General features: G+C 38.8%; 1 protein-coding gene across 1 annotated transcript in view; it reads left to right on the plus strand.

Annotated features, from left to right (window-relative positions):
• The window catches only part of LOC104402411 (ATP-binding cassette sub-family C member 8-like), a gene marked incomplete at its 5' end in the record, with an annotated part of 24305 nt that extends 1656 nt beyond the window's left edge, over positions 1-22649 (plus strand). Inside the window, 17 exons of the mRNA XM_010010283.1 lie at positions 1171-1296; positions 1993-2092; positions 2673-2920; positions 3909-4069; positions 5203-5272; positions 5881-6038; positions 7234-7326; positions 10971-11073; positions 12465-12578; positions 13211-13331; positions 13488-13618; positions 14184-14262; positions 15198-15306; positions 16936-17039; positions 17863-17996; positions 19332-19394; positions 22424-22649. Coding sequence (XP_010008585.1) covers positions 1171-1296; positions 1993-2092; positions 2673-2920; positions 3909-4069; positions 5203-5272; positions 5881-6038; positions 7234-7326; positions 10971-11073; positions 12465-12578; positions 13211-13331; positions 13488-13618; positions 14184-14262; positions 15198-15306; positions 16936-17039; positions 17863-17996; positions 19332-19394; positions 22424-22561 — 2052 coding nt within the window. The remainder of the gene's footprint in view (positions 1-1170; positions 1297-1992; positions 2093-2672; positions 2921-3908; positions 4070-5202; positions 5273-5880; positions 6039-7233; positions 7327-10970; positions 11074-12464; positions 12579-13210; positions 13332-13487; positions 13619-14183; positions 14263-15197; positions 15307-16935; positions 17040-17862; positions 17997-19331; positions 19395-22423) is intronic.

Genomic DNA, 22649 nt, shown 5'->3' on the forward strand with positions numbered 1-22649 from the left:
GTTTTACTTTGGAATTTGAAATAAAAATATAATTTGAGGTCTATGTGATGGGCCTCCTAAATCTTCGTAGCAAAACTCTGAGAAGAATTCAAGTCCAGTCCGCTTACAAGTTTCCTGAATAAACTGACCACAGCAAGATCCTTGTTTGCTTTATTTTTTCCTTTCCTCTGGTGTAAATCCTTAGCAATAAGTGGGATAGATTATTTCCCCACACCCTTTGCCCATGGAAATTTCTGAGTTTCCAGGGAGAGAGAAAAATAAACACTGCATTAACTATTTTCTGATGATGTCATCTGGATTTACAATCCACACGCCTCATTTTCCAATTCTCCTTGTCAAATGTAAAGTAAAGGTAGTTACACTGTATCTATAATATAGTTACATTGATATAAACTTGGAAACCACACCCTTCAGGCTTTGTCTTGCATGTATAGTTTGGGTTTTTTCCAAACTGTGTCCACTATTTATGCTGTTAAAAGCTTTAGGGATTCAAATTCCCTAGCTTTTCCTTATCAGGTCCATTTGATCAAACAGAGAGTGGAGCCAGCATGCTCACATCTAATTGCCTGAATGAGGGCAAAGCATGCTGTACACAGTGTGTTGCTAATAGCCTTTTCCTTTTAGGAGGCAAGAGAACTCTAAAATCTTGTTAATGACTAGTATTTAGGAAGAGTAATGTGCTCTCCTGTCTACTGATGGGGACTCCATTCTTCTTTCTTCCTTAAAAGCAGCCTTCCTTTCTGAAAGCATGAAGTGCAGGATGTTTCTGGTTTTGCAGGATCTTGAGTAGAGGAAGAAGTTCTTCACACTGAGGGTGGTGAGGCACTGGAGTAGGTTGCCCAAGGAAGCTGTGAATGCTCCATCCCTGGCAGTGTTCAAGGCCAGGCTGGACAGAGCCTCAGGCGACAGAGTTTAGTGTGAGGTGTCCCTGCTCATGGCAGGGGGGTTGGAACTAGATGATCTTAAGATCCTTTCCAACCCTAACTATTCTATGATTCTATGACTTGAGTCAAGTGATTACACCACTGTCTTCTTAGAAGACAAATTTACTGACAGAAATATTTTTTATTTTAGAAAGGAGAAAATTCTGTCCAGGCACAGTAACATAACTTTAAAATAAATAGAGATACATGGCCATTTATCTCACCACTTGTGTTTCTAACTTCTTAGATAATTGCGATGAAAGATGGTACCATCCAGAGAGAAGGAACACTCAAGGACATTCAGAAATCAGAGACTGAGCTCTTTGAACACTGGAAGACATTAATGAATCGACAAGACCAAGAGCTGGAGAAGGTTTTTGATGGGCAGGGGAATCAACGTTTTCAAAAAATTAGACTTTTTTTTTTTTCCCCTTAGGTTGAAAGCATTAGCAAGGATTGACATGCTGTGTGTGATTTCTGGCTTAATATGAATGTAGTATTACTATTACAATTATTATTATTTAGCTGTTAAGAGAAATTCCTTCACCTGGACATCTCTTACCTCCTTGAAACTGTTGCCTCTGATCCGTTCTTGATAGGAAGCCCTATCAAAATATTATCATCTAAGAAATATTAAATTGGACCATTTTAGGAAAAATACTGGTAGCATGCAATAGTCAAAACTGCTTCTATGAATATGCCTGAATTTACTCATTGCATTGGGTGTAAGTTTTTCAGATGTGCCTATATAAAGCTTAACACATTTTGTCTTTAATGCTGTAACACAGGAAGAAAGAGATATTAGTTTTAGTTCTTATTAATTCAGGGATATCTGTCCAAGTTAAGGTTCAAGAGGGTTGGGACTGACCACCTGAAATTAGTGTCAGTCATCTAATTTATGTCATCTGGTTTTATCCAGAGGTAGCAAATCCATCACTTACAACTGCCTGCTGTAAGATTCTCACTTTTATTTTTCACTGATGTTCTGTTTAGAAATGAATTTTGTCACTGCTGGCAATTTTTCTTATTAATTCTCTGGCTGAAAACACATGAACTGTCCTTTTTTTAGGAGACTATTATCGAGACAAAATCTGTTTTGGAAAGAACAAATCTCCGGAGGACTATGTATTCCCGTGAAGCTCTGCTGAAAGATGATGAAGAGGATGAAGGTAAAGGGCACCTTTTGAGCTCAGTGCCACTACATCACTGTTTCACGGTTAAATTATGTTAGCATGAATTAACATAATTCAAACTGGCAAGAGAATAATAATTTTTCAGATTGGTCACAGTTCATAAGAGTGCTATTTCCATTTGTATTGCATTTGGACTACAGTGATTTCAAGCATTCAGAAGTCATAGCTTCCTCCAAACTTTTGAGGTATTATTCTTACACTTGAACATGATTTGATAACAAAAGAGAAATAATACTGAGTAATTTATGCTGGTTGAACTTCAAACCTGTCCACAGCTAAGCACACTTGTTTCAGGTTTTACACAGGAAAAAGCTGCAATTCATTTTTATCAAGCTAGTACTTCTGAATTGCAAAAACATGGCTGAAGACATTGAGCACCAAGTGCAAAGGTTTTTTGCATCTTTTTAGCACTCATTACTACTATAACAGACTAATATGCGCATGCCTGTCCAGGTAATTTCACCTTAAAGCCACTCTTTATCCTGTGTGGTAAGCCCCTATGGAAGGTGTGTACAAGGAAGTCAGCGTGGCTGTACTTTTTTCTTGCACTTTGCAGAAGAAGTAACAGAAAGTGATGATGAAGACAACCTGTCTTCAGTGCTGCATCAGAGAGCAAAGATGCCCTGGAGAGCCTGTGGCAAGTACCTCAGCGCTGCAGGCATCCTCCTTCTGCCGCTTCTGGTTCTGTCCCAGCTGCTCAAACACACAGTAATGGTGGCCATCGACTACTGCCTGGCACGCTGGACCTCAGATGCCATTTCTGGGAAGACAGAGATAGAGCTGAAAAACTGCTCTCACTGTGAGGTATGCAATGCCTCACTCACCTTCCTCTTATGATTTAACTGGTGATGATTTCCCACTGTCAATCTCTGCGCCAAGATTTGTATGCAGTGTGCTGTATTTTTATAACAGAGCCACTCCAGGCTATTTTGAAGGTTCATGCATTTCTGGTGCACAGTGCAATAAAACCAATAGTTCCGGTTTGTGCGTTATTCTCCTTTTGCTAGATTTATTGTATTTTCATCATCTACCTGATATGCCTAAACCTGGTCTCCAAAGTGATTTTGATATCATAGTTCTTTTTGATTTTTCCTGTACTGTTACGCTGTCACTGTACGTAGGGCTTTCGGATTTCGTAACATAGGGGAATTTCAGGTTTTGTAATATAGGAGAAACATCTATTTTTTTATTATGAGAATGCTTTTTCAGTTGATTTTTGTGTGATTTTATGCATGAAACGCACAGTGTTACCTAGCAGGGTACTCTGTATCAAGCAGTAGTGGAGAGATTTTGCTAGAACTGGGATTGTTTTCTTTGTTGGGATTTAATGCCTACAAATAATTCACATTAATGTTTGGGAGGTGCATGTATGACTTCACTGGAGTCAAAACATCAAAAGATGTTTTTTCCATGCTGGGGTTTGATATTAAATTAGTATTTCAAAATAAAAAGTAATCTATTTGTTTCTATTAAGAAATAGACCAAAACAACGAAGCCATAATAAATGTTTTAAAGATTTTTCTTCATGAAATTATCAAATGAATCTTTTCAGAGCTTTTAGTAGTATTTTGTAATTTAAGATTTCTGAAGAATTTCTTATTTTCATGCAAATGCTCCTCTCCCCACAGGATAATAAATAATAGTAAAATGGTTGAAAATCATTGGCAGTTTAATTTAGGGAGAATATAGAATTTATTCCTTACATTTTTTCAGTCCTGTGTTTGTGTGCTTACAGTGTCTTTAAAACATAATTTACAGTGAATCATTTTGTTACTCTTTCTTTGTTTCTTAGGATTTCAACCATTCTCCATATTCAAAAGTTTTCAGCATTCTCTGCTGTCTTGGGATTGTATTATGTCTTGTCACATCAATAGCAGTGGAGTGGACTGGCTTGAAAGTCACCAAAAAGCTACATTCTTCTTTACTAAATAAAATTATTTTGGCTCCAATGAGGTATTCCTCTGACTGTAATACAAATTATATTATAGTCATTTTGTGTTCCTTATGTTGAGGCAGGCTTCTAAGCACAGCTTTTATTAAGAAGTGACTATGAATCACCTTTTTTTAATGCCCCATTGAAAATCACCAGGTATCAAGCTACTGAGAAATTTCTGACAGTGGTAACCAGGCTGATCAAGCTCCTAGACACTAGTCTCATGCTGCTTCTGCCTGGCTGTGACTTCAGAGATTTACTTCCTTGCATGTTTATTCTCTTTACATTTTTTAATTAGGGAGAAATTACAATTATTGATCAATATGTTGTACAGTTCCTTCATTGCATGGATCATAATCTTAAGCACTGAAAATATTTACTGTCAAGCAGAAATTGTACAAGCTATGAAAGATAATGAGCTTAGATGAGTTTAATTACAGGCATCATTAGAGTCCACTGGGATGCAGAGATACCAATAAAGGCCTTTGTTGTCCTGCATAAGTTTTCTTTCTAGTGAATGAAAGTAAAGTTGTAGCTTGATTCAAACCTGCAGCTGTTACTGAAGATTAGGGAAAATACCTTCTTATTTTTAAGCTAACCTTATTTGACCCAGAAAGCATGGAGAAATAATATACCTGGAAAAACAATTTTTTTTAAAACCTTCTGTTTTGGGGATAGAAGTAGACTTCAGGTTCAACATGGGCTACGGAACAGTTAACAACAGCAGAGCAATAATGAAGTTTGCATTTTGCATACGTAAACGCCTTTTAATATAAAATTCCAAGTTGTTAGTTATGCATTTCGACTCCCAGAAAAATGCCAGCCTTTGCAATTTAACTTCATTTGCAGTTTTCCTGCATTGAAGAGGCCTCGAATTACAATATGAAAGGATTGGGTTTTTAAACATAATCATGTGATTTGCATCGCTTAGGCACTACAGGGAGCTGAGGTGGGTTGCTGCTGTTGGGTTACATTCAAGGCTGCCATTTTATTGGAAAGCCATGGTTACTGGGAAAAATGAGGAACTTGTCTGTGATATAGTGCCTAGCTTAAGGAGCAGGGGGACATGGGGGTGTGGGAAGAAAAGAGAACAAACAAACAAAACATTCTAGTATCAGTATGGTGATCTTTCCCGTTCCTCGTCTCGTTTTAGGTTTTTTGAAACAACACCTCTGGGAAGTATATTGAACAGATTTTCAGCTGACTGCAATACCATTGATCAGGTACTGAATAAAGATATTCACGCTCCAAAGTTACCGTATCTTTCCCTGCCTGAAAGATGGGATTTTAATTTATTATAGCCCCATCTAGATGAAGTTTATTGATGTATAATTTTGACTACTACATCAATTGGCATTGTGATTTTCTAGGTTCAGAATGAATTCCTCATCTTAAAAGCACATGGAAAACCCATTTATTTGATTAAGATGCTCACATTCGCTTGACACATATGAGCAAATGAAATGAGAAAAAAACAAATACTATTGCCCAAAGTAGAAATGACTGAAACTCGAATTATCAGCGTTTACGCCAGACAGCACTGCCAGTTCACAGGATTGATGCAGACATTAAAATTGTCTGTTGTATCCTATCTGTAATCCTCTTGACGTGAGGACTGTAGTCCGCAGTGCAGACATGTGAAGCATCCCCACAGAAATCCCTTCAGAACTTCCGAAATCCAGCAGTCAATTCAAGAGCAGACCTGTTACTTAGCACTTCAAACCCTCTAAATTGTTTGCATTGTGTAAGTGGGAGAAAGGGAAGTGAAATAATTCTGTTTAAAACTTGATCTATTATGGAAGATTCTGTGTGGTTATTCTTCTTTACACAGCACATTCCAGCTACCCTAGAGTGCTTGAGTCGCTCCACTTTGCTGTGTGTATCTGCTCTTGCTGTCATCTCATATGTCACACCAATGTTTCTCATTGCCCTGGTTCCCCTTGCGATCATGTGTTACTTCATCCAGAAGTACTTCCGAGTCGCATCACGGTAAGAGCATAAACTACTATCGTTCTGGAAATAGATACATCTTCTGCAATGCATGATTCCATTGTGGAGTTGCAGTGCTAGGGAACTTCATGTTTAAATTTGGTCCTGCAAAAGCATGGGCCCTGTCTGAAAGTGAGCTAAATCCACTCTAGTGAAAATGTGTCATTTTGTAAGTGCCTTTGTCTGCAGCTCTGCAGCAGAACTTCTGAGAGGCAAGCATGGAGTCTTTGTTCATGTTCAGAGTTTCTTAGAGTTCACAGGGTGCAAATCAACTGGATTCTGCCTTCCCCAAGGGATGCATGCTGGGCACATTGAGAAAATGTGAGGACAGAACAAGGAAACTGATGTCTGCCTACCTAGATGGAAGTGGAAATGTGTAAAGCCAGGGAGAGTTGGTACTGCTGCCCATTAGGGATCCAACGTGCATGAGCATGCTGTCTTGGTTTGGGTGCCTTTTAGTTTTTACAAGTTGAAAAACTTTAGCCATGTTTGTGATTTCTCTCCTTCTAAGGTCATACAGCTTCCCCCCTGGTGGCACTCAAGAACCATTTGTGGCAATGCTGCATTTGTCCCTTCATGTATGCATGGACTAAGAGGGAGTCCACAACCAATCTATTTCCTGCTGGAAGGAACTAAGACTAAATAGAGTTTCACCCCACATGTGTTTCCACAGATTTGATGACTGAACATGAAATTGAGAAGCACAACCTAATGATGAGTGAAGGCTCTCATTTACTCTCCTGAGTGTATGAGTTATACTTTTAGCTCAGTGAGAGATGGAGCTGTCGTCTGGGGATGGAGTGGGAGAGAGGGGAAGTTGCATTTTGCCTTCAGCTTAACCCGAGCTCTTACTTGCATTATCTTATTAAATTTTGTTCAGCATAGAGTCAGAAAGGTGTTTAAATGAATAAACAATTGAGTATAAGAAAGAGGAATAGGAGAAATATGGGAAAGCAGTGAACAAGAAGACCTATTCAGAACTCCAGCACTGTCTGTATTCCAATGGTAAAAGAAAAATCCTCCCGGGGTCTTTGTTCCTTGCCCAGAGACATGCAGCACTGCTTTGCAATCTATTTAAACCTTAGGCATATTACTAATGTGATGATATTCCCTTTCACTCCCTGGGTCTGTTTCAAGAGAATAACTGCACAACAGAACTGGCTTCTTACAAAATTCCTTTCATAATCCTCTCCAGGGACCTGCAGCAGCTGGATGACAGTACTCAGCTACCATTACTTTCCCATTTTTCAGAGACTGTTGAAGGTCTTACCACCATCCGAGCCTTCAGGTATAGTATTTTAAGAAACATACGTTATCTTGCTTTTGAATATCTGTCTCTGGTTCCATTCTGCAATTGTGCAGTTATTAGTAATCGTTATTTGGATCACCTGAAAAATCCAGAGTCCCCAAAACACTGGTCGGGGGAACTTTTTAAGCATTTTGCTTGTGAAGGAGTTACTACACAAAAACAGGTTAATGTATGTCAGCTGCTCATGGTAACTGTCCGCAGACTTGCATGCAGCCTGAAAAAACACTTGTGGGCAAAATGTGATTTAAGAAGCTAAATTAGCTTGCAATTACCATAGCATGCGGTGTGGCAGACTGCGCTTGGACAGTTTCCATGGAACAACTAATATGCACTAACTTGTTACGGCAGGGTAATTTGTGAGTGAGCTGATGTCCTGGTAAGATAAACTACATGCTAGTGACTTCGGAAGATGTAATTACACCCTAAGTTATTTTTCAGGTTGCTAGCTAAAAATGTGTTTGTTCATACCGATTCTGAAAATACACAACCTGGAAACAAAGTCTTTTGTTACCTGTTTTGATTCATGTTTCCATCCTTGTAAGCTCACAGGAGAGCAGCCCAGGAATACCTGATGACATGCTCGGGTCATGTATCTGTGTTACACAAAAGGCAGTCACACTGAAACTAGTAGAGGTACCAGTGAAACTACCACTGAGCTTACCAGCTGCTTTCCCTGCACAAGTGCTGTTCTAGTTTTTTCCCAGTCAGCTCAAATGCAGTCAACTGTCTTCCACACCCTTCTCATCTAGATGTCTACACATTTTGTCAATTATTACTGTTACCATTCTGTCTTTGAAATGGTAGTGCTTATTCCTCATAGCCTGTAAATTTAATTTCATAATAGAAGTTAAGCACAAAATAAACTTGTCCATAAACTATTCTAAATAGGATATACTGTTACTGGATATTTAATGTAAGTGCCAGAAGTATTCTCTAGTTTGTAGCTATGTCTATGTTCAGTTTTAAGGAAAATCAATTTCTTATTTTTGCTTTTCTCATTAGCCCCTATATTTTTCTACTTCAAGAGGATCTTTACAGTATTATGGCTGTACACTTTCTGGTGTTGATACAATAAATAATATTCAATGCCATCTAGCTAATATTTTCAGTCTTCTTGATCATTCTCTCTTGATTCTTTCTGTCACCTGGAAATGAATTCCTCTGTCAAAGAATTGTGTTTGGTGCCTCCTTTTTCTTAAATCCTGCAGTAACTGATGTGTTTCTGACCCAAAAAGCCACATGCGTTCAGGGAGTTCTGTATTCCATCTGCCTGCCAGCCTTCTGCATCAGCTGGTAACCTAGCTATTTTTAGGACTGTGTAGCTTTTCAGCTGCCTAACATATTAGCAGAAGTGGAGTTAGGCTTGCTAGCTGGAGCATCCCTAAAAATAACACTAATTCAGGAATCCAGTCAGTAAGTTAGGAGGTGCCAGTTGTTCCTGGAGTGTCTTTGCCATTGGTAGCTCTCTGTCCTGCACTAACTCAGAACGCATAAGGAAAGAAATGCACAAAAAATCCAGGGGGAGATCAGAAAGACAGCTACTGCTGCAGCTATAAATACACCTTCAGAATGATGTCCTGGCTTGATTTGTAGTTTGCTATCTGGCACTTCAGATAGTGTTGGTGCTAAATAATCCAAAAAATGTGAATGTGAAGGCTTCGGCAATGTCTGGTCTGTATTCTGAGAGGCCTGGTAATCTGGGGACACTTTCTGAAGAGAAATTCTGGTATTTCTGCATTACTCCACCAACAGTGGTAACTTTTTCTGTATCCCCTTTCCATGTGCATATGCACAACTGACTGATGATGCATACCTCTCATCTTCTAAGGCATATCTGTATCACATAGTACCTCATGGTATGGAGATATGAAAGTTAAATGTGGTAGAATTGGTTCCAGAAGCAGTACAACCATCTCTGTATGGCAGGGCACTGAGGGTAATTAGAACTGAGGAGAGGGAGAGCTCACCAGCTCTGACACTGTGTGACGCTAATGCCTGCTTTCAGGAACAACCATTCTAGGCTATGCAAACACACTGATGCACTAGCAGCCAGCCCAGGCCATTGTCCATTGCACACAGCAGACATGTCTCCTATGTCTTGGCACATGGCTAAGTTGTGAACAGCTAAATTACTTCCACAAAGTGGCACTTACTCCTTTTCCTCAAAAGCATAAATGGTTTATGTAATTTCATAACTTTATTATATTGTACTCAGAAGAAGGATTAAGATACTCTGCAGTGAACAGATTTGAAAGCTTCTCTGAGCCATGTACTTCATACTTAAAATGTATCTTTCTGTCCTATCAGCACAAGGAGAGCTGAGTTTATAAATAAGTAGTGCTTGTTGCAGCCATAGTAAGCTAAAGTTTTATAAGGGGAGATCAGCAAGTTTGTTAAACTTGCTAATGTAATAAACAGAGGAAAAAGAGGCAAGCTTTGGGTACTTAAATTGATTTTCAAGCCTTCAAGCTTTTTCTGTAACTTCCCTGGAGAAGGCATTTGTGCCAAACTTCTGTATTATTAGACAAAATTGTTGGTACACTTTATTATTAGCATCACAGTAATTTACACCTATGCAAATAAATATGCCCAGGTAAAAGGGCTGACTTGCATGCTTACAAGACCCCAGTCTGAATAGGTGGAGCAGGGAATCATTTTCCATATCTGTTGAATTCAAGGCAGAAGTCATTGATGCAGCTATTCCGATGAGTGGGTGCAGATCCACTATAATAAACTGTAAACAGACCTACTTGCCATTAATCTTGTTTTGTGGCTAATTCATTTGCAGGGGGGGATGATAGAACACAGTTCTCTGCAGTCTGTTACTTTTTGTTGGACCATGAGCTTGGACTTCTGTTTTCCAGAGTGCTCCATTTGTTTAAGATAAAGACATATCTAAAAATATGGCCAGTATGACTGGAGATACTTTGAGTTTATACTTTATAAATTGTTACTATTTCTAGGCATTACAGTAATGTAAATACTAAAACTTGAGTTTATATGATGAAGTGGAAGATAAACTGCATTCTGCAGCATGTGCATGCATGTATTATTTCTATCATATATGTTTTATTTTTTTGTTTCAGATTTCTCTCTCATAACTACCATGTAATAAAATACATTTTGTAAATGTCCAGTGTGATCCAGAAGTCCCATATAGAGTTTCATCATTACAATAACATCCATCCATTTACTCCTGAAGATACTGTACAAATACAGTTTGCATGGGTCTAATACAAATCTACAGATGATGTCACTCTGAACTATTAATAGGCTGATTTAGACCCTCTGTCAAACTGCCCAGAAACATATAGGCCCAGAATGTAAATTTTACTTTTTTTTCTTCAGTATCTGAAGCCTCTTTTCTTCTTGTCCTCCTCTTGTCTTCCTGTCATCCTCCTCTACTCTTTCTTTCCTTTTTCCTCCTTTTCTCCTTTTTCCTCCTTTTCTCCTTTTTCCTCCTTTTCTCCTTTTTCCTCCTTTTTTCTCCCTTTTCCTCCTTTTCTCCTCTTTCCTCCTTTTCTCTCATCTCTCCTCTGTCCTCTCCTCTCTCTCCTCTTTCCTTTCTCCTTTCCTCCTTTTTCTCCTCTTATTTTCTTTTTTTTTTTTTTTTTTTTTTTAAGGTATGAAGCCAAATTTCGACAAAAACTTCTTGAATACACGGATTCCAACAACATCGCTTCCCTTTTCCTTACAGCTGCCAATCGCTGGCTGGAAGTCCGCATGGCAAGTACATTATTTTTTGTGCATACACGAGGTTATTTTACTTCATTCTGAGTAATCTGATGAGACACCCAACATTTATTCAGCCTCATCTGAGTTTCAGAGCTATACCTTTACTCTTTATATTTGTATCTCTCTATCTGTAATGAACATATGCCAAACCCATCCTGGAAACTGAACATAGTATGAATTTTCCCTGTAGCCTGCAGCTGTTTCTCCAAGACAGGAATAGATTTTGTAGGTCACATTCGCTTCTCTGTGTGTCAGGAGTGATCAGAGTGGGTAAAGCTGTGCCAACAGCCAGGATGCCTTTGTAGGACTGGGTTAGTCAGTGTCAGCAGGCCTTTGCCTTATGGCTCCCCAGGAGCATTTCAACATCTTGGAGGCTCTCCTAATGAGCAGAAGGACATAGACAAGTCTGTGCCTTGTTTTGGGTCATCTAGAGAATACCAAAGATATTCAGGTGCTTGTTTCCTGAGAGTACTCAGTAAAGTGGCCTGAGAAATTATTTATTAAAAATAATTTCCTAAGAAGCAAATCAAGGACTTCTGTGTTGTGGACGGTGGTATTTATACCAGGCTTTGTTAGATACAGGTACTGCTGTTGTAGTAACCCGGGCTCCTTTCACATATGCTAAGTGTATGTTAAGTCATGTTTCATGTCACATGCTATACCTCCATTTTGGACTCAATTTTAGCTGGTGTCTTTTGCTTCTTAAACTCAGATATTGAGTATGACAAATAAAATGTTATTACATTTTTGTATATTCAGTCCTAAACTGCCTGAAGTCCCTAAACAGTACAAACATATATGAGTGACGATTTCCTTCCTGCGGAGTCTGTTTTCTAGTCTGTTACATCATTTTTCTCAGACTTGTCTGTGGGAAGTCAGATCACTAATGATTTAAATTAAATTAAATTAGATTAAATCCATCATGGGTGGACACAGTCAAACCAATAGATACATGCTGTGCAAGAACAGCTTGTTTGAATAAATACAGATGGTAGCCATTCAGCAGCAACAGCAGTGCCTCCCACATCATCACCAGCCACAGACAGGATCTGCTCACAGACAGGACCACACGAGCATTTCCCTCCATCCCAGGTAACAATAGCTGCACGGTTTCAGCCATCTCCATTACATGCCTGAAATATTTGTGTTGACTTCTCCAGAAGAACTCCTTCTGTTGTACACAGAAGGAGTTGTACCAGCATCTCCAAACATGCTAAAGGCAACAAGAATGGGTTCCTAGGCAGGGTCTATATGGAGTTATGTGGTGTTTTCTGCCCGTATTTCAAGTTGTGCAATGAGTTTGAATTTTGATATGCAAAGTTACGAGAATGTTTTAATCATTTTTAGACTTAAAGTGATGGAGCTTATTCATATTCCTTCAGGAGTACATTGGAGCATGTGTGGTACTCATAGCAGCTGTCACTTCTATTACCAGTTGCCTGTATAATAAGCTTTCTTCAGGACTTGTAGGCTTGGGACTAACCTATGCTCTTATGGTAAGAATCTCAGGACCTTTTCTGTCTTTCCCAAACATTTTTTTTGCAATTCTTCAGGGCACAAAGATGAACAGGAAGATTGAAGGTGTCTGTACATCTATAGTGGGTACTGTAACATCACTGAAACCACGTGTCAACTTCAGTTCACATGCAGTGGTTGACATATTTGAGTGTATGCTTTCTTTTTCTAGATAAAATATTCATTGAAGTGTTAGTTCAAATATGTCAACAAAACATGGCCAAGTTGCATCATATTTTTACTACTGTCTTGCATTGTGAAGAATATTTTTTCAGTGTATCAATTATGAGTACGCCCGGGTATACTAGTCTAGACTGCCAAACCTGAAGTTACCAAGATGCTGTCTTTTCACCTGTGTTTACTGTTTCTCTTCCTCTTTTCTGTCGGTGTAGTTCAGATTGCCATAGTACCAAAGCATCTGTGCACTGCAGCTAGGAAATTTAGCCTTTAGTCATTGTCGTCAGCCTGTTCATGTGTACCATCTGGTTCATTCACAACTTCAGTTTATTAAGGCTGAACAAGTGTTACTGTGGAGGAATATAAACTGCATGCTGGTCAAATGATGCAAACTACTAAAAACCTGGAATTTAGCATTGTATTTGCTTTACATCAGGTGTCTAACTATCTGAATTGGATGGTTCGTAACCTGGCTGACATGGAAATCCAGCTGGGTGCAGTGAAAAGAATCAATGGCCTGCTTAAAACAGAAGCTGAAAATTACGAAGGGCTCCTGTGTAAGTGTAGTTTTGTGCAGCATGCAGAAAAAGCTTGCTGAAATTTTAATGATTTGCAGTATATTACCATGAAAAACGTAGTAAATCACTTAATGAAGTGATTAATTTATTATGAGAGGGTTGAAGTATTTTTTTTGCCTGTACTCCTGGTTACAGCTGCCTCACAGATTCCTCAGAACTGGCCAGACAGAGGGGAGATCCAAATCCAGAACCTCAGTGTCCGATATGACAGCAACTTAAAACCAGTGCTGAAACATGTCAATGCCCACATCTCTCCAGGACAAAAGGTAAAAAACTGCAGTGATTCTGAGAAGCTCTTTAAACTAGCACATTGTAGAAATCACAGTTGATAAAAAAAAAAAACCCATACCACAGCATGTTTTGATGACTGAATTACAGATATTTTTTTTTCTCTGTAAGAATGCAGTGTACTGGAAAGGAGTCTGGGGGTTGGTGTGTTTAGGCATTCATTAGAGTGAGAAGTTAGAACTACACACCACTTCCCAGTATCCCAGTGCCCTTCTGTCAGCACACAGTGCCAAAAGAAGCAACAGTGGCCCCTTACTTTGTTAGACCTTCTTGCCATCATTCCCATGTGGCTCTCCTGCATTTATTCCCATCATCGCCACTGTATATAGGATTGGCGTTGGTTTATCTGTAACTGCTCAGATCTCTAAAGACAAAGAGTGAACTTAGGGATTCTGTTATAGCCAGTTCAGTTTAACTGAACTGTCAGGAGGACATAAAGATCATGTGGATCAGAACAGCTCCTACACCCACTCATCTTACATGTTGAATACAGACATTATCCATTTCCTTTCACCTGACGTTCATCTGCTTCTTGTGTCACAGATTGGGATCTGTGGCCGAACAGGCAGTGGAAAATCCTCCTTCTCTCTAGCATTTTTCAGAATGGTTGACACCTTTGAAGGTAAGATTACACTTCTGCAAATTGCTCAAGCTTAGCTCCTGGAAGTGCTTTAGTCGTCCTTTCTTTAACAGCAGCAGCTTTGAAGTGTGATTTTTGAATCTGCAGGACACACTCTCTGGCCTTGCTTAACTATGTCATCTGTCACTTAACAGCTGTGCCATTCATAAGCTGGATCAGTGGAAATTCTACTTGACAGAAGCAAAAGTCCAAGAGTGACAGAGGATAGTGTTTTGTGCTGTGAAACCATGGCAGTAGGAGCAAAGCATAAAAAGGGAAGGTGTCCAAGTACAAGAAGGATCCGTGCACAAGGCACAGATAGGACCCACTGGGCCAGAAAACTCAGCAACTGGGGGCTGCAGTTTGGCTTGCAAATGTCCTTCCCTGTCTGTCAGTTTGGCCTGCTGCCCTGGAATGTCCTGCCATATTTCCTGCTGTGTGTGCCATGTCAGTGTGCCTCACAGAGCACTCCTGTGCATCTCAAAAAATTTTAGCCTCAGTTTCCCAGCCACATCACCCACAGGGCCCTTAGGCATAGCCAGGCAGTTGTACCTGGAGATAAAATTTCAAAGTCCTCTATAGTAATCTGGCTTTCTGAAACATTTGTTCCCCCTGGTAACTAGTCCCTGATTGAAGTAATATCTTACCTTGTGTTTGATAGATGTTTATAATGGTAAAGCAGATAAGTAGTGTGTCTAATCTTTCATAAAATATTACAGGTATGCTTCATATTCATCCCAGCTGAGGCTTAGTCTCAAGACAAGTGCAAGTGTGCTTGCTGCTTAACCAAAATGTGTTTCATGAATAAGGGGATATGCAAGTCAAGGCCTGTTCCTGCTGTACTGTGTTTATTGCAAGCTGAAAGTGAGCCATGTCTTTGCCAGCAGCTATGTGGCATGATGAACAGTCTAGTAGATGATCCATTTTCTTTTGAATAGGAAGGATTATCATTGATGGTATAGATATCGCTAAGCTCCCCTTACAGACGTTGAGATCCAGGCTGTCAATCATTCTCCAAGATCCTATTTTATTCAGCGGAACAATCCGGTAAGCATTAAGCACCTGCAATAAAAAGCATATAAAGAGTTATATGCCATTATATATTGTAATTATACCATATAATGACTTTTACAGAACTGCTGATAGCCAGCTGTTCAATTCCTGTCATCTCAGTTGGAGCAGGGAGGACCACTGCCTTCTGTCTTTGCTTTTTACCTACCCCTGCCATACTGCACCTTTCTAGTGCTTGAGCCTGCTCGGCACACTGTTGGCATAAGGCATCCCAGAAAGTCACTATTTATTTCTCCAGGATCAAGTAATCAGTTTAGCTCACTAAGCAAATAGCCATAATCCCCCAGCACTTCCTGAAACACAGCATTGCACCAGCTACTAGGAAGGAGAAAAGTAACTGTTACAGATGAAACTAGAACACTTCTCCATCTATTTTCACCTGACTGCCCTAAAGTATGAGATGCAGACTCTCAGAAAAAATGTAGACTTGAAAAATTAACGTTGAAAAAGATGAAGCATTAAAGCAGTATGAGAGGTACTGGGGGATGTTTGAGGTATTTTATCCTGGAACCTCTTATCCATGTTGCTTTCTAGTCTGAGCCATTCTTTCATCTGTGAGACCAAACACGCTTCTCTCCCTCCTTCTCTGAGAGGATGATGCAGTAGAAACAGTGACAAAAAGCTCCACAGTTTCCAGGAAATATCCTTCCCTGTCTGTGGCATTTACCTTAGAAAGGAACAGTACAATCCTCAGTGCACAGTTGCATCACCTATATTAGTTATAGTTTCTACATATTAGTCAGAGTTCACTAAAAATTATACAGGCTTTTGTGGTTTGCTGACTCCATGCTAATACAGATCTCAAGATTATCTCCTGGACTTGCCTGGAATAGAGCATGATTCATTCATGTCAGAAGATGAGGTGACTATACGCCTTTGTTTTATTAATTAACCTATTAAAAAAAATTATTAAGGCCAGCACTGATCACTCACGGCACATAAAGTAGAAGTAAAACATAAAGTGTTACGCATCACTGAATCTTTATTTCCAGTTATCATTCTATACACTGAAATGAGATTCTCATTTGTTGCTATCATTTCTGGGCCCACAGCAAGCTACAACAGCATTCATCTATTCCTAAGTCCAAGATTTGTTCAGTTGTACAGAAGACTTGCATTTCATATTTCAGTATGAAGCTTGATTGTTCTGTTTAGCATTTGTGTAGCAATAAAGAACAGAGACACTGAATTTAAAAGGAGAGATGGTAGAATTTTGGCCTTTGTTAGAAAACGAATGTTAATTTAAACTGATCATATTCACAGCTCTTCTTCTCTCCAAAAGTTTTTATAGTAAAACATAAGAATTTCTTTAGTTTATTCAGTACAAAATAAATTCTAGAACCACACAGATCTGCGAAACAGGAAGTTTTTCGAATACTGCTCAACTGAGAGTCAGGCTTTGTTCTTAATCACATTGCTATAAACGTTGACCGACATTGCAAAATTCAGAGCATTTATACCAATAAAAAATAAATCAGAATCAGGCCCAGATGTTGAGCACATGATTCTGATTATTTGCAGGTTTATTTCTAAGTGCACTAAAAGAAGAAATATATTGCAGAAGTTTATATTGACTGATACTTCTTTAATTACGCATAACTGTAGGTTTAACTTGGACCCTGAGAAGAAGTGCACTGACAGCATGCTGTGGGAAGCATTGGAAATAGCACAGCTCAAGCATGTGGTGAAAGCGCTACCTGGGGGTCTAGGTAATAAGACTTCCTTCTTGAGAAGATTTCTTCCAGTGTGCACAACATTCTATTCCTGTTTCACATTTTCTATGTATTAAAAAGGTATTTGCTGAAGAAAAAGTTTTTTAGGTTTTTGGAAGGTGACAGAAAGTGCTTGCCTGCAGGCAGAGTACTATATCCACCTAATTCCCCTACTAGCTGTACCTGTGGGGCAGAATCCTGCTTCTATTCAAATAAATGGTAAAATTATTATTTTATTTCAGTATGTCTTTGTTATGAAGCATTGAAGTTTACGGGTCTTGTGAATTCAAATAACTTGTCATCTAGTCAGGTGTTACCTACAATATGTTTGTTTGTATTTCCAATAGTCATATCCAGGGAGGAAGATTTTTAAAGCTTAAAGGTGTGAAATATTTGGCCATGAAACAAACCAACCAACCCCCAAAACACACACAAAAACACAAACAAAGAAAAATGTTAAAAATGGCAAGTTATACAACCTTAGGGTAAAGAAATTATGAATGCCACTTTGACAGGCGGATGCAGTAAGCTAGCCTGCACATGTTCCAGAGAAATTCACTCCTAAACATCCTTAGTTACTTTTATGTCTAACAGATACAAAGAATATAGTGAGACAGAAGTAGTACTAGTTCTTTTGAGCAATGGAAATAAACAGGAAAAATGGGGTCACCAGGAGGTGTAGAGCTAGGATATGTTACTTTGAGAATCTTTATGCTGAAAGTGGGACATTATTTTCCAAGCATATGCTCTACTCTGATCTGACCCTCTCGTGTACACACACACATGCCCCTAAATACTGGTTTTGTCATATCATTTCCAGATGCTATAGTCACAGAAGGAGGTGAAAACTTTAGCCAGGGCCAAAGACAGCTGTTCTGCCTAGCAAGGGCTTTTGTGCGGAAGACAAGCATCTTCATCATGGATGAAGCCACAGCATCTATTGACATGGCAACGGTGAGTCTGGGCTGTTCCTGATCTCTTCCTTGAGGGGGAGACAACCACTAATATGCAAATAAAAAGGTGGAAAGCAAGTCTATCTACTCAGTGATATGCTTACACCATATTTAGTGCAGATGTGTTTACAAGTCCAAGATAGTTGTGAGTCATTGCTAACTAATCTAAAGAGCTTTTAAATCATTTTACTAGGGGGTTAATAGTTATTCCAGCATTGCTTGCATTAGAAAAATGAAGCGTGATTTTCATTGGCAGTTTGATATGCTAAAGTAAACAAAGCTTTGTAAGGTCAGCGGGGATGGTCAGTGAAAGGTAAATTGGCAAGCAGACCAGCTTTGTGGACAAGATAAGTCAGGAATTTAGAAGGCTTGAAAGTAGACTCAAGGAAATAAACAGAGATATAGAAAAGACATACTGGATTATTGCATTAATTGCCTGAAATTGCTAGACAGATGTTAAACCACATAGTAATAGCACACTGACTGGATTTTAGCCAAATGCATTCTTAAGGGTTGGTTTTTTTTTACCTTTCTTATGTTGGTATGAGAAATGTTTCAGTGTTCTTCATTCTAAGCATAAAGAATATAATTGGAGGGGTTTATTTCAAGAGCTGCAACTTTTAATTCTGTAAAATGTTAGTGTGTGGGTGTCAATAAGGTTGGGGATTACTGTAGGCAGCCCAGTTAAAATACGTTTTCAGTTTTAATGCATTTAGGATCTAGTTCCTCCCTTGAGATACATATCTAAATAATAGGTAATAGCAGATAAAGGTATCTATGCTAGTGACATTTCTAGGCAGCTTGGTACACAACAACGTTTCCTAAATAGCAAAGGATAAGTACTTGTTGAGTGAGAAATATATATGTTAAGACCATATTGAATATCATCTCCACTGTTAAATATGCCAGGTACAGCATACTCCCTTGCTTATCCCTGCCACCCCTTGGTGTTAGATGTCCCCAGTGTGCTGGGACATTCCTAGACTTGCAGCAAAGTGAAGAATGCAGCACAGATGTGCCAGCATGCAGGCAGTATGGAAGCACCCTGAATTCACCTTTGCTCTCCTCACTGTAAATCTGAGGTCAGGTTGGCAGGGATTTTGGGGCCAGAGCACAGCTCTCACGCACTGAAGCCCAGAGGCAATAGGGGTGGCAGGGACAAGCAGGGCTAACTGGAGACCAGGCTTTGACTTAGTTCTGGCATGTAGTTAATTTTTCATTTCTGCGATGTAGGATCAATAAAAGCATGGAATAATCAGTGGTTACTCTTAGTGTCTCTGTGACTACCATGTGACTTCTGTTCTTTGAAAAGCAATAAATGTTTTTGTTTACACAGGAGAACATACTCCAGAAGGTAGTCATGACTGCGTTTGCTGACCGTACTGTGGTTACAATAGCAGTAAGTACAGTCTCTGCTGCTGTTCTAATGCAAACAAGAATCAGAAATGCCACATCGGTCAATTCTTATCAGTGCTAATAAATGTGTTAATTTGGCCTTTTTTTGTTTTTTTTTTTAACTGTGTTTAAGCTTTATCTTCCATTTTAAACTGCTTTCTTATTTAAATACATAACAGCTTCTATCATGGGCTGTGTGATGCGAAGTCCGATGGCCCACAAGTGCATGTAATCTAAGTATGCAGTTTATTTTCTGTTACCTATTTTAGGCTAATTTAAAATATAATATGACTGACTACTGTGAAATCTGAATAAGTTTCATCAAGCTACAATAATCATGTAACTACGGACAAGTAAAATTATGCAATAGTTCTGCCACTGGAAAAAGCAATTGTGTTTCAGAACTTAAACAAATGAGAATCCTCCTAACCTTTAAAAATAAACATTCCTTCCCTGTTGACAGTCACTTAATTCAAGTTTGCATATTCTTGAAGTGATTATACAAAGATCTTGAGCATCTATTGAAAAATTGTTTATGAAAGAGATTTGACCAGAATCAAAGTAGCTGGCTCAACAGACACGTCAGAAGCAATATATACCTTTCAGTCCTCTATTTTCTAAAAGTACACATATTTCAGGACGGCGAAATAAAGTCATTATGCTTCTTAACATTTGAAAATTAAACACAAGTAAAAAGTCTATGCTCAAGAATCTTAGAACATCTTTTTATTTTTACCTAGCAAATGTGTAACAGAGAACCTGGTTTACCTTATGATATCCATTCTGTGTGTCATTATAAAAAAAGCAAACGAATCATAAGCATGAAATTTCCCGATTTCTCTGCATGAAAATTCTGAGTTGCACTGCATCTGCATTTCTGTATCTTTTTCTGTTTGTTTGGGGACAGGCTGAGAAAGTTTTATGAGTCTTTCACTCTGTTAGTGTATTTTTAATTGCACAGTTCAAACAAACAGCACTTTGGAATAAACTTACTTTGAATGTTTTTACTTCCAAATGTAAGTTTTTTACAGCAGGTGGGTTTGTATTCAAAATGTTCTGTAGTAGAAACATAACCTGCAGGATTTCTGGGAGGGTTTGGTAGTAGTTTTGGCTTTTCATGTGTTTGGTTTGGGTTGCGTTTGGGGTTTTTTGTGGTTGGTTTGTTTTTGTGTGTGGATTTTTTGTCTGTTTTTGTTTTTTCTTCAGAGAAAGCCGTATATTCCTTGTTTGTGCTTAGGAAGAATAAGAATGGAAAGAGTATAGTATTGTGTCTGTATTATCAGCTGTGTTACTTTATCAGGATGGCAGCAATGATTGTGTTACACTGAAAAAGATCAGACAACAAGGGCAGCAAGTACAGCTGGAATGTGATATTATAGTCCCCTCCCCCCGCCTGTAGACTGAATAAATGTCACAGAAGGACTGCAGCAGAGAAGAGATTTGTAGATGCCATCAGTGATTAGTTTCATGGAACATCTGGCTGGGAAGACATAGAAGGAAATACAAGAGTTGTTTTGGTACTGACGGTGCTCAAGATCTGATTAGAAACCTTATGGGTGAAGAGTGAATAGGTAACAGGGTACCTAGTATTCTAAGATTAAATATCCCTCCAAAAGCAATGCAGACCCAAAAATCTGATGCAGTTGGATTTTACATAAAAGTGGAATTCTGTAAAAATGAGGAAACTTGCTAAAAAGAAAACAATACAAAAAAATGGCAGGGGAAAAAAGCTAAAAGAAGTGAAGAAAACTGAATCTGTCAGCGATCATGGAAATTACAGAAGGATTTTATTCAAAAATCTCACAGCCAGTGCATGCTATCTGTTAGGATAGAAAGAAGCTGGTGTGGCTAAACAAATAAAAAAAATTATTAGAAACAAGAAGACATTCTTGTAAAAGCTGAAGTCATAGACAAGTAAAGAAAATCGAAATTATCATAAGCTCTGGCATGCTATATGTGAAAATGCAATAAGGCAGGCCAGAAAAAAAAAAGATATAAGACCCTTCTGGAAGCCATCAAAGCTAATAGTGAATCCATGAATCCCTGAAACACACTGGGAGCAAGAACTCTGTCAATTTATAGGGCTATTTGATGATCAGTACATGAAAAGAATGCTCAGGAAAGATAACAGAAAAAGTATCATAGAAAAGCTAAATTACTTATTTTCAGTATTAACTGTGGAAAAAAATAGGGAGGTTTCTTCCGAATAAAATAATGAAATGCTAGGCTTACTAGGAAAAGGGTAGAGAAGAAAAAAAAAACCATCATGCCACTATGTAAGTCTATAGTTCACACATTCCTTGAATAATGCACTTAGTTCAAGTCTCCTCATCCCCAGAATGATGCATTACAACTGAAAAATGTTGCAAACAAGATGATTGGAGGTGGAGAACTGCTTCTTAAGGGGAGCAGCTGAGTAGGCTAGTCCTCCTCTGCCTGGAAGAAAGACAATATAAGGACATGTGAGAGGTCTGCAAAACCACGAGGCAAAAGGGGCATCAGGTGAAGCTCTGAGCAGTGAGGCAGTGAGGCCCAGAGCATACAAAATGGGGTATTCATGCAGTAGGGACCAAACCTGGAAAAATCTATTCCAAAGGATGCGAATGCAAAACATTGATGAAAGCTCAAGAGATGTTGGCAAGATCTTAGAGACATCTAGTCAGTTTTACAAATGGACAAACCACACCAAGCTCAGGAACCCCCCTGACCTAGATGTAGTCCAAGACTGGGAGAGTACCCTCATGCAGTACCACACTCGCCCTATTCCCAATCTTCCTGGCTACCTGCCTTGTAGCAACGCTTGGTGGGAGTACTCTGGGCTAGGAACACTGTAGTCTGAACCCATATGACTCTTCATAGCCAACTACCTGTGTGCAATTTAGGTACTTGAATATTCATGTGGCTCTTGGTGTGTAATGGTCCACAGTAGCCTTAACTAAACTTGATAGGAAAATTAATTTCTGGAATTCTGTCTTATCCTGGAATATATTTGATAGAAATACTGAACTGGTATTTTGTTTATTCATTTTTCAGCACCGAGTGCACACGATCCTCAATGCAGATTTGGTTATTGTAATGAAGAGAGGGGTTATTTTGGAATATGACAAGCCTGAGGTTCTGCTAGAACAAGATGACAGTGTCTTTGCTTCTTTTGTACAAGCGGATAAGTAATAAAAATTAATGAAGCATTTTAAAGTACAATTGTATTATTTTCTAACACTGTAAAATACCTGTAAATAAATATTATTTCATAATAAAT

This window comes from Nestor notabilis, unplaced genomic scaffold, assembly GCF_000696875.1.
Source record: "Nestor notabilis isolate BGI_N333 unplaced genomic scaffold, ASM69687v1 scaffold6332, whole genome shotgun sequence".
NCBI classification, from domain to species: domain Eukaryota; kingdom Metazoa; phylum Chordata; class Aves; order Psittaciformes; family Psittacidae; genus Nestor; species Nestor notabilis.